The sequence below is a fragment of the Bactrocera dorsalis genome, chromosome 3, assembly GCF_023373825.1.
Source record: "Bactrocera dorsalis isolate Fly_Bdor chromosome 3, ASM2337382v1, whole genome shotgun sequence".
Taxonomy (NCBI): domain Eukaryota; kingdom Metazoa; phylum Arthropoda; class Insecta; order Diptera; family Tephritidae; genus Bactrocera; species Bactrocera dorsalis.
The window spans coordinates 38321294-38333306 of record NC_064305.1 but is presented as its reverse complement, the minus strand read 5'-3'; the positions used below and the strand labels follow the sequence as shown (position 1 = coordinate 38333306).

At 36.0% G+C, this 12013-nt stretch overlaps 1 protein-coding gene across 2 annotated transcripts in view; it reads left to right on the top strand.

Annotated features, from left to right (window-relative positions):
- LOC115066614 (uncharacterized) overlaps window positions 1-12013 on the top strand; it is a 317677-nt gene that overhangs the window by 258956 nt on the left and 46708 nt on the right. For both annotated transcript variants that reach the window (XM_049452080.1, XM_049452081.1), the window contains exon 6: window positions 905-1078. In XM_049452080.1, the coding sequence (XP_049308037.1) occupies window positions 905-1078 (174 nt within the window). The remainder of the gene's footprint in view (window positions 1-904; window positions 1079-12013) is intronic.

Sequence of the window (12013 nt, the reverse complement as noted above, 5' to 3'; positions counted from 1 at the left end):
AAATAAACGGAGTAACCAACTTATTTCTTCTTCTCATAATATGAAAGCGTTCTTCATATTGTCAAAAATCATCAATATTCGTATATAAGTGTCTCTGCATACATATATGTGTTTATATTTTCACGAATTCTTTCCTGTAGTCTAAGTACTTCTCAGGTTATTTATAAATTTTACATTTCCACCAACATTAAAATCATTTGTTGAAGGTGTTCGCTAAAAGGTTTCTTCAAATTAAGCACTTTCAAGTGAAATTGCTTTACATGTGCTGTAAAATATGGCGAAAGCAAAACTGTGGAAAACGGGCGCACGCCTAAATGTATGCAACGCTTTATTGCTTACCTTTATCGCTGTATTCGAAATTTTATTTTGTTTTGCCGAGCTCCGACTCGCATACAATTTTCCCAATATCTTGAAAAATGTATGTAAATCATTTCGAGGCGCCAACGCAGGCTGTTTTCACACTTTCTGCCTGTGTTTATTTGATTGTACTCCTTTTCGGCACTTTCGTTAGTTTTTTTTTCATTAATCTATTTTGCCATTTATTCAAGCTGAATGAATTTTGTGAAACTTTTTACATTTTCTTCTAACGCCTTATTTACTTTGACATTTTATATATAAATATGTGGGAAGGCGGTACCACAACACTCCTCCAACATTCTAAAGCACTTAACCAAAACTACACTTGACAATGGTATCATAATTAAATTGCATTTTATTTATAGGAATATTGAATTAAATTACAGTTCGTGAAGACCGAAGAAATAATCGTGAGAACTGATTCTTGTTTTTATTAACGTTATCTTTCCCACATACCCATCTTCGTCGGCGGAGTTGCCACCGATCTACTATATTCCCACATATATTTTATATATTTAATTCATCGCCTACTTTCTTTCTATTGCAGCTCCTACTGTGAGCGCGAATATCGCGATTGCCGCCTACAAACGTGTTATGTGCAATCGCCCGCATATCCTGGACTATATCCCCGCGCACTGAATTGTCGTTATAAGTTGCATACGCGTCAGCCATATATAAAACTGTATTTGCAGAATGAGCAATTCGCGGTGGATGGACAGCGGTAAGTAGATGACAGCTGAAATAGTAGTTGATATCATGATAAAAAAATCGAGCGTAGTTGAGATGATATTAGAAATCGCGGAGGAGTATATGTATATGCCTCTGCTTTTATAGTATTTTTGCTGCAACTATATTCTTCAAGTGCAAAGAATAAGAATAATAATAAGTAGAACAATAAAGACTAGGGTATGAATTATGTAGTAGTATAAAACTTAAATAGTTGAGCTTGAAACTTCGGCAGATATAATAAGGATATTTTCTAGATCGTGACTAAAATGTTCTTAAGAAACAATTGCCTGTATCATAAGCTCCTATACACAGAAAGAGGTTTTGTTTAGACGTGTGGTTTTCAATGAGAAAATTGTTTTTTCAGAGTTGGGACTTTTGACAGCTGTTTCCCGATTCATAATCATTTGGCTTGCCAATTGCTCCGAAACTACGCTTGCAAATCGTACACATTTATTACTAAAATAAAGGCACGGTCACATTACGCACCGCGTCTAATATGTCGTCGACATAATCGCAGAGTCAGTAATTCGAGCAGCCATGGATCGCTTTCGCACCACGTTTGCTCTAGTAGAAAATGTGACTCCTCAGAAACTTCGTACATTGTGCACCACTCTGTTTTGGAGCAGAGTATTAAAGAAATGAAACCGAACGTCCATCAAACGTGTGGCTCGTTTTAGTCACGGTTTTGTATGCTCTGTATTTAGAAGATTGGTACATTAAAATTGTAATTATCAAAAATGAAGCTGGCTATAATGTTACAGTCGATGAGGAACTCTATAGAGCCATGATTATTGACTTTTCGTACCTGAAACAGAGGACGTTGATGTGGACGACTTTTCATTCCAACAAGACGGCGGTACATTCCATACAGCCTACGAAGCAATCAATTGATTAAAGTAAACCCTTGGTGATCGTATTTTCTCGTATCGTAGCCTCTAAGATCGTGCAATTTAATAGTTTTGGACTATTTTAGTGGGGTTATGGAATGTTGTTTGCCCACGCAGATAAGCAATTGCTGCAAAAATTTATTCGAGCCAGTTGCGGCGGTTACTTGCCTAAAAACATCTCCCAATTAAAGATAAACAATAATATCAAAGTTAAATTCTTGGCTATATAAATAAATTATAAGCGTTCTATTATTTCTTGAAAACCAATATCTAAAAAAAACTTTCTCATAACAAAAGTACTTTCAAAAAGGCCTTAAACCAATTTTGCTGACCCCACCTTGAAAACGATTCCAACTATTAAGGCTTGAAAGAACTTTTATGTTTTTACACTTAAAAATTGATGCACTAAGTCTGAACCAGCTGCGAATGTGTTCTTAACGGGACTATAATGTCCTGCTTTTTCTAGTGTGTGAACACCCTTTTACAAGTTTTAAAGACCTAGTTGTTTTGAGTGTTCAAGGTGTACGGACGTGTCTTTAATTCTCTCCGTGAATTCTGTGATTAAAACGCAAACAAACAAAAAATTAAAAAACAAAAAATTTATTAAATAAAAAAATAAACAAATAGCAAACAGTGCACACAAGTTGTTATAATTAAACATGAACAAATTGTGCACAAAAAAAGGTAAGAACAAAAAAAGAAAAGCAATCAAACAATCAAAAATTAGTGCTATTCAGCCTCACCAACAAGGCCGTAGGCATTCTTTAAATGCCTACTTTAGCTTTGTCGAGCCAACTACAGTTACACCTGGCAAAAACAAAATTAACGGCGATGACTCATCATCGCAGCGATCAGCTGAAAGAGCAAGTAAGCAAGCGCAGTCAGCAGAAGCAGCAGAAAACAGCAAACGGGCATCAACAAATGTGCTGACAGCAACCAGTATGCAGGTACCAGCAAGCACCCGGACAGCGAAGGAGAACAAAATGCAAGGTGAGAATGTACCAAGCAAAAAAGAGCCGTCCGTTCAGACTGGTATTGATCGCTATATTAACGTAAAAGGAAACTAAGTCCAGTTAAATCAGCGGTCAATACCAAAAAATTTCAACCAGGCACGCCAAACGGTAAAAAGCCTGAAATCCTAAATGGCAACAGATTTGCTATACTAAGCAGTGATTCAGACGACGATGCGAAGGGTCCCACCCCCAATATATTTGCGCGAGCGTAGCAGGAATGCCTTCGTTGCTGAATTAAGCAAAATGGTAGGTACTAACAACTTTCATATAGTGCCTTTGAAAAAAGGCAATATAGATGAAACAAAAATTCAGTCCTACACTGAAAAAAGTTTTATGGATATAGTCAAATTTTTTGTCAATTAAAAACAAGAATTATTCGTATCAACTGAAGAGCTCTAAGGGCCTAGTTGTTGTAATCAAAGGTATAGAGTCCGCCGTAGACTCTAGTGAAGTCAAAGAAGCATTGGAAGAATGTGGTTTTGGATTTAAAACAGTTGTAAATATATTTAATAGAAACAAAATACCACAGCCAATGTTTAAAATTGAATTGTTGCCGAATTCGAATAACTGTGGAAGAACCACATAAAAGAAACGGTCCGGTACAATGTACTAACTGCCAAGAATATGGGCATACTAAATCATATTGCACTCTACGCAGTGTTTGTGTGGTATGTGGTGATTTACATCCCACTTCTAAATGCACCCTTAAGAAAGAAAAATTAAATAAAAAATGCAGCAATTGTGGAGGAAATCACACTGTTAACTACAGAGGTTGCCCTGTATATAAAGATTTGAAATCGAAGTTGTCACAGGGCATTCAAGCACGTCGTAACCAAATGTTACAAACACCCTGTAATGAAATTATAGGAACCTCAGAAAAAAGATCAAATCCTATTACTTCTAACAATAATAATATGCAAGGAAGCTATGCAAATGTGGGGAAAGGCAACACTGTGCAAATGCAACTTCCGCAAAATCCTCCAAATAGAGGTATTGAAACTATGATTATAAATCTTACACAATGTATGACACAATTTATGTCTACCATGCAAACCATGATTCAAGATTTAATAAAATCACAAAATCAAATGCTTCAAAATTTATTAAGTAAAAAATGAGCTTGCTAACGTGTTAACCAACATAAATTAGAGATTATCAGATTTCTGTCTGAAAAGAATATAGAAATAATGCTTATTTTAGAAACTCATCTAACAAATAAAAATAATTTCAATATATCGGGACTTAAACTATATGTTACATATCATCCTGATGGAAAAACGCATGGTGGCACGGCAGTGCTGATTAGAAATCGTTTAAACCGCTATGCTCTAGATTCTCATGCTACACCACAGTTACAAGCTACAACAATATCACTAAAAAATCGGGGTCGTGACTTAAACCTTACGGCTATATACTGTCCACCTCGTTTTAAAATTACAGAAATCGAATGTAAAGACTTTTTTGGATCACTAGGTCAAAGATTTCTAGCTGGTGATGATTACAACGCAAAACACACGTACTGGGCTCACGTCTTATTAATCCGAAAGGACGACAGCTGTATCAAACTGTTATAAATAGGCACAATAACCTTGAAATAATATCTCCTGGTAAGCCGCCATATTGGCCTAGTGATCGTAAGAAAATACCAGATTTAATTGATTTTGCTGTAATCAAAAATATAGATAAATCGCACGTAACAGCTGATACATGTACTGATCTATCTTCTGATCACTCTCCTGTACTAATAAAGTTATGCGAACAACCCACATTCGTTAATCCAAAAGTGGGTCTAACTTCTTATAAAACGAATTGACTAAAATATAAAAAATACGAAAGTAGCCACATTAATATTGAGTACAAAATAAATACAGGAAGAGATATTGACGAAAGCATAACAGAAGTCAATGATATAATAACCAACGCCGCTGTCCTAGCAACACCAAACAAAATCTATAAGCCGTTTGGTTACAGAAAAATCTCTAACAGAGAAATTGAAATGCTTGTGAATGAAAAAAGGCGTGCAAGACGTGAATGGCAGACAAATCGTTCCCCTTCCACTCAGCTTCAATTAAAATCTGCTGTAAGTAAATTAAAAAAACGTTTAAGCGTGAGGAAGAATTGAACACCGAAATGTGTATAAAGAAGCTGTGTCCGAATTCAAACAAGCAAAATTCCTTTTGGAAAGCCCAAAAGTCCATGAAGCCACCAACTGACTCCAACATGCCTATACGAGACTTGGGTCGAAATTGGGCTCGAAGTGGCGAGGAAAAGGCTAATTGCTTTGCAAATCACCTAGAGAAGGTATTTCAATCCAATTTGCCAAAGAACAACTTTAAGCTGTCAATCTTACCCAACACAGCTAAAGAGTCGCTCGAGTCTGTTAAGACTTCACCTTCTGAAATTATTGGTATCATCAAAGAACTTAATCCAAAAAAGTCGCCGGGACATGATAATATTTCCCCAAAAATGCTAATTGAGTTACCAATTATTGCTGTAGAGGTGCTCTCTTTGCTCTTCAATGCAATTCTTAGTTTCGGATACTATCCAATTTCATGGAAAAAGTCGCAGATTATCTTGATAGATATACCTGGGAAAGGCTTAACACAGCCGTCTTCATACAGACCAATCAGTCTTCTACCCAGTCTTTCAAAAGTATTTGAAAAAATATTATTATCAAAGATGTCTCCTTTCCTCCACGAAAATAATACAATACCAATGCATCAATTCGGATTTCGTGCGAAACATGGCACAATAGAACAAGTAAATAAAATTACTAACGAGATAAGGAAAGCATTTGAGCACAGGGAGTACTGTTCAGCAATATTTCTAGATGTGGATCAGGCGTTTGATAAGGTGAGGCACGAAGGTCTTTTATACAAGACTAAACAAATTTTACCTTTAGCATTGTATAAAACATTGGAGTCTTATTTAAAAAATAGAAAATTTATGGTAAAAGTGGGAGATTACATATCTGATGAACGACTGATAAGGGCTGGTGTACCCCAGGGCAGTGTTTTAGTCCCAACACTATACATCATATATACAGCAGATCTTCCAACAGCTAATAATGTATTAACTTCAACTTTTGCGGACGATACAGCTATAGTGAGCCGTAAGAAATGCCACATTCTCGCATCAAGAATATTAGCGGAGCATATAAGTTCTGTCGAAGAATGGCTAGCGAACTGGCGTATAAATGTGAATGAACAGAAATGTAAGCATGTTACATTTTCGCTAAGACCAAAGATGTGTCCGGCAGTAAAAATAAACAATACGAGTATTTTAGTACCTCAAGCGAACGAAGTAACATATCTTGGTATTCACCTAGATAGAAGACTCACGTGGAGAAAACATATTTCTAGTAAAATAACATGTATGGAGATTAGAGCTACAAATTTAAATTGGCTTTTAAATAAAAACTTCAAACTTAGCCTAGACAACAAAGTGCCCTTATATAATGCGGTCATAAAGCCGGTTTGGATGTATGGCATTCAACTGTGGAGTACGACCTGTGCAACTAATATTGATATATTACAAAGGTTCCAATCAAAAATGCTTAGAATAATCAAGTGTTCGCCATGGTACATGCGAAACGAAAATATCCATAAAGACCTTGGTATTCCTTTGGTAAAGAAAGAAGTAGAAGATAACAGAATGAAATATATAACTAAACTCCGAAATCACCCAAACCCTTTGGATAATGCTTTGGTACATTCCTGCGATCAAACACGACTTAAAAGAAGAGATATGCCTGCATATTAAAGAGCAACGTATCACCAAAACAGCTCAATCACTTGCTTGAGTCTGTCTAGTTTTTTAATGGATTTAAGATTTTATAACTTATTGTTAGGCTTTAAGAAAAAGCAGACCCAATAAATAAAATAATTTAAAAAAAAATACCCATCCACAATCAAAGCATGCAAAAACAATTTTATTTTGTTGCTCAAATAGTCGCAAAACCCGAAAAATTTGAAAAAAAAAGTTCGCTGCCGAACTTTCGCCATTTGTCAATAAAGTTCTTTTTTGATTTTGAGATCCGTATAAAATACTTTTTTTCAGCTTCACAAAACGCATGCGTGTGTTTGCAACTAAATCTAACAGCAGTAAATCATCAGCGCGGCGCATACCGCAACAAGAAAAAATTGAAACAGAAACAGAATGAACTGCTGCAACTGTTGGCTGCATATCCAAAAAGTGAGTGTGTGTGTTTTGGAGCTTAGGCCTTAGGCTGCCACCAATGAACGCTGCAAACACTTCCACCCCGCTGCATCTGACACCAGTGAATGAGGGCTAATGGCGAAAATGATTCGCGTATGAATTGTTACAATGCCAGCTGTCATGACGTATGAGCGACATTTCAATTCATTTGTCAATGTATGCGGCGGCCAGCCTGCATTGATATACGCCAAAATTAACGCAAAGTTAACATTCGGTAATTTATCATTTTGGCACATTTTTGGCTGAGCAAATGCAATCGGCAGACAGCAGCGTAAAAGCAGTGACTGCTGAAAAGAATTAGTTGCACGGAGAGCGAGAGACAGTTAGTTTGGATATTTGATATTCATACATATGGTACATGAAAGGGCAGTAAACACTAACTATTTGTATATACATATGTATTTATGAATATAGTTAAGATATGTAGCGCTAAAATTTGGCAAGCCAATTTGACAGCTGAAGAAAGATGTGTCGTGTGCGCGCCAAGCAAGCAAATATTTGCATTTGTAAAATACCAAACTATAGTTACAACAAACTACAGTTTGTAATGGATTTATTACATCGTCTGTATAAATGCGCTGAACCTGAGCTCCGATGAGGTTTTTCTAAAAAATATCTAAAAATGCCTTTCAAAATACCAATTCCACTGCTTTCTCAAAAGCTCCAAGTGTGTAAAATAATATGCAGCTTGCTTGCTATAATATTCCCTTACCAGTTTATTTCTCTTTTTCGTTGTAATGTTGACTAATGATGCTGTTTAATGCACTCATAATGCTTTGAAGGGTTTGTATTTCAACATTCTTAAAACAAAATATCAGTTTATTGTATGGAATATAAAAAAATACGATTGCCTTTGTTAGATGTATTTTTTTTTAATTTTCCCTTCAATATTTGATTGTACATATATACATATATATATATACTAATGTTTTACCGGCAGCATTTGAAAGGTCCGTAAGCTGTTTCTTTCTAATTTTTTACATCATATTTTTTAATTTATATTCCTTTTTAATGAATCGGCTTGCTTTCTTTTGTGTGGTAAAAGATGCGCAATTGAAATACCCAATTACCTGATTAGGTTGAAAGCTTACAAAAAATGGAAAATTACATTTAGTATTGTCATAAGGTCTATTACAAGGTTTACAATCCATAAAGCAAAGCAAAAATCGAAGAATAAAGTGCCGTTATTATGTCCTAAACAGGGCATATAAAGTTTGCCACGATGGTTATAACACCGAAAAGGAAACGTCTAACACTCTATAAAATATATGTACATACATATAATAGATGTAACATTGCACATGTAGTAAGATTTATTTAACAGCCCTATCCTGAGAAAACCGCACAACTGATTTCTGAGATTTGTTGTGAAGTTATTCTTGCTCAAACCTCACAAGAAAAAACACAATAAACTCACCAGCATGAGGTGAAAAGCACTTTGCTGTGAACCAGCTGTTTTAAGTAAATAAACAAACAAAACAAACCAAAAAAATGGTCAACCAAGAGAAGTAAGTAACTTTGTAAATTTATTAAATTTGGTGCAAATATGTATAATAATTTAATTTGCTTTTAGGAATTCAAAATTCGAAAGAACCAGGCATGAGCAGCTGCAGTTTTACGTAATGTTCTGCAAGTGGCATTCTGAATTGCAAAGAGGAAAGCTAACTTGTTGTGTGGTTGAAGTTAGCAGAAGCGTTAAATTCAATAGGAGACCCAACATATACAGCAACCAAATGTAAAGAGGTTAGTTTAAAAGGTGTGTGTTTTTTCAAAAACTAATGTATTTTCTACGCACTGTCGTTAACGCACTGGAAACACCAATTGCATTGATAAACGCGTAAAGTTAAGACCCACGCGCTGATTCTTGTTGGATGCTCTTCAGCTGTAGAGATATCAGAATTTGAAGAGCAGGCAATTGCAACATTTGGGGCAGCAGTGGTCGATGCATTGCCGGGTGTTGGGAGGTGTGTTTTTTATTTAACACACATTGCTGCGGTACTTACATATAAAATTTTTCGTTCAAATATAAACCCTTAATATGATAATAATAACAATTATACTTACAGGTTTTGCCGCCGTTGCATATAACAACGGACCCAGTCCCTGCTCCAGCTCCAATTCAAGCACCAGCACCATCTCCAGTTCCAGCTCCTGCTTTGGTTCCAACTCCAGCTTTTCCTGCTATATATCCCTCCCCTTTACCTTCTTCACCATCACTTCCCATTTCATCACCTCTTATCCTATCTTCTCCCATCCTACTTCTCCTAGACTATCAACTATTACTTCAGTAATTTTTGAAGCCCTCAGACCAACAGCAACAAAAGTGCTTGGAGCTTCTTCTTCTTTAATGACGTGTACATCGATTGCGCGGTTATAGCTGACGATGGATCCATGTGCAGAAGTTCACGCAAGTGAGGAAAGTTCCCTGATTGCCTGAAAAGAAAATGCAATACATTGGCGCATGTCACGTAGAGCCATGTGTTCTTATAATAGTAAGAATTAGATGTTTTTATATAAAGTGTTAAAAGATCTTATTTTTTAAAAAGTATAATAAATAAAAAAACTGAATTATGAACAAAATATCTTTCTGAGTTAAAGTTTTTTGATACTATATTTCTAAGCAACAGCTAGTTGCTTCCTAACTGAGTTTTTAAGGGTAGTGACGCTTTGAGCCCCATTTAATTTCAACATTCAATATTTTCACATTTTACTTAAGATTATTAGAAACTAGCTGACCCCGCAGCCATTTTCCTGCGTAAAATTACATATGTGTTTCGAAATGAAAAGAAAGTTAAATTTATCATTTCTTTTTTTCAATGTAACGCAGCTTGATAAACAACATTTTTTGGTTTCTGTTTTGGTGCGTAAATGTACAGAAAAGATAGTTTTCAGGAAACGGAATCCATTTGAACTGAAATGGCAAATACATAGAACTCAAAGGAATTCGTAGAATCAAGCATTCTACCGCCTTGTATCTGATAGGTGCGTCACAATCAGTCGGGTTCCATTACACAGTTTCGGCGCTTGTAGATTGCGAAACATAATAACGACAAATCCAACTTTGAGGCGCAAATGATGCGGTGGCATACCAAACCTCTACAAAGTATTTGGAAATTCCACTGGACCGATCGATTTGTATAAGCGCAAGTCTCCCGGAATTTGACTTTGAATCTTCCAGTTTAAGTCATCAACATCGGTATTTTTGCAGCTATCATTGCACGAGCACTCAAGGAATTGTAGTTACGATAATTTGGCCATTGTTCGGATAAACATTCGTGATGAGTTCATCTTTCGTGAATCGATAACCGGCAGATGGAATTGATATCAAACCACCGAAAGTATCAACCGGAATTGATCCCTTTCCAATTTTTAGCGAAGACAATGTAAAATGTCTTCGACAATGTCATTTTTGTTCGTATTCCATAATAGAAGCGGATTTGAAGGCGGATATGTCAAAATGATTATCGCGAAAAGTGTGTGAACTTCACTTGCATTCCAGTGATTATCATTTTCCAGAATTTGTAATTGCTGGCTTGCTTCTCAAAAAGATGCACACACCTTATCATTCACAGTACGCAATGACTCAAATGAAGTTGAACCGCGTACATTTATCAATAGCAACCGAAGGTAGAAACAATCGTCGTTTTGTCGTCGGATGGATTGTGTAAATTCGTGCTAATGAATTAGTTAAGAACACTCCTGGATATGCTGGATCTACTGGTTGGCCTTGCTTTCTGCGTAACCATTTCTTCAACGATGCATTCCAAGTCTAAAATCAAGGCATTTCCGAATAGAGCAATGTTCTCGCATATGGATCATGAATTGCAAAATTAAATCTTCTACAAAGCGTTTATTGCAGTTCACGTATCGACCGTATCGTTCAAGACCAATAACCGCCATGTTGCTTCCTTTGGTGACTTATTTACAAACGTATTTTATCGATTACACCAAACTACAATACTCAACATTGATATGAGTTTTGAATGTGAATTAGACAATAATGGTGAATATATTAGTCAACTTCGATATTCACTCTTCCAAATTTAATGCTGAATGTTCTGCCATTGTCGTCTGGTGAGCAACGTCTATAGAGTGGATATCCATCATTTCTAGTTTGTGTTTCCGAAAGAAAAGCAGGTGGATACTGTTTCGTGCATTTATTGTGAGACATACAAACCGAAGTGGGATTGTGGTGTCCGCAAGGTCCATTAACCTTATTGGTTTTTATAATACTGGATCTTTCTTTGCATCAGGAATTTCCGCATGATTAAATGATTTCATCAATTTGATCTGGTGTAACCACCATCCACAATCCAAAGAAGAATGTATGCGTGTGATAAACCTTTCTTTTGCCACTAAAGAGAGTACATCCAGTATCTAACAGCACCATAAATATGTATGTACGTTACTTCAAGATAAAGTCGATCAAAGCTGTTGCTTGAAAAGTCTTGCTGTGACATCGTGACGATCGCTTGCTGATTGACCGCGATCCATAATACCGCACGTATGTCATCGCATCCTGGGAGTACTCGGTCATGTATGTTGATGCCAAAAAGAACGCCGACGGATATTAGCGCGACCTCTTCGTGGCATCGTAACAAATTTCAATCTGTAATTGATCACTTTGTGTGCAACACACGTAACATTTTCACTGAACAATTTTCAAAAGTTTTGAAGCAAACGACAAATTTGAACGATTCAAATAATTGAAAAACAAAACAAAAAAAATTTAAAAGAAAAATTGTATTGAAAAAATTAACTTTTTGGAATAATCCAATTATCCGACTTTTCCTCACGAAAAGCTTACAG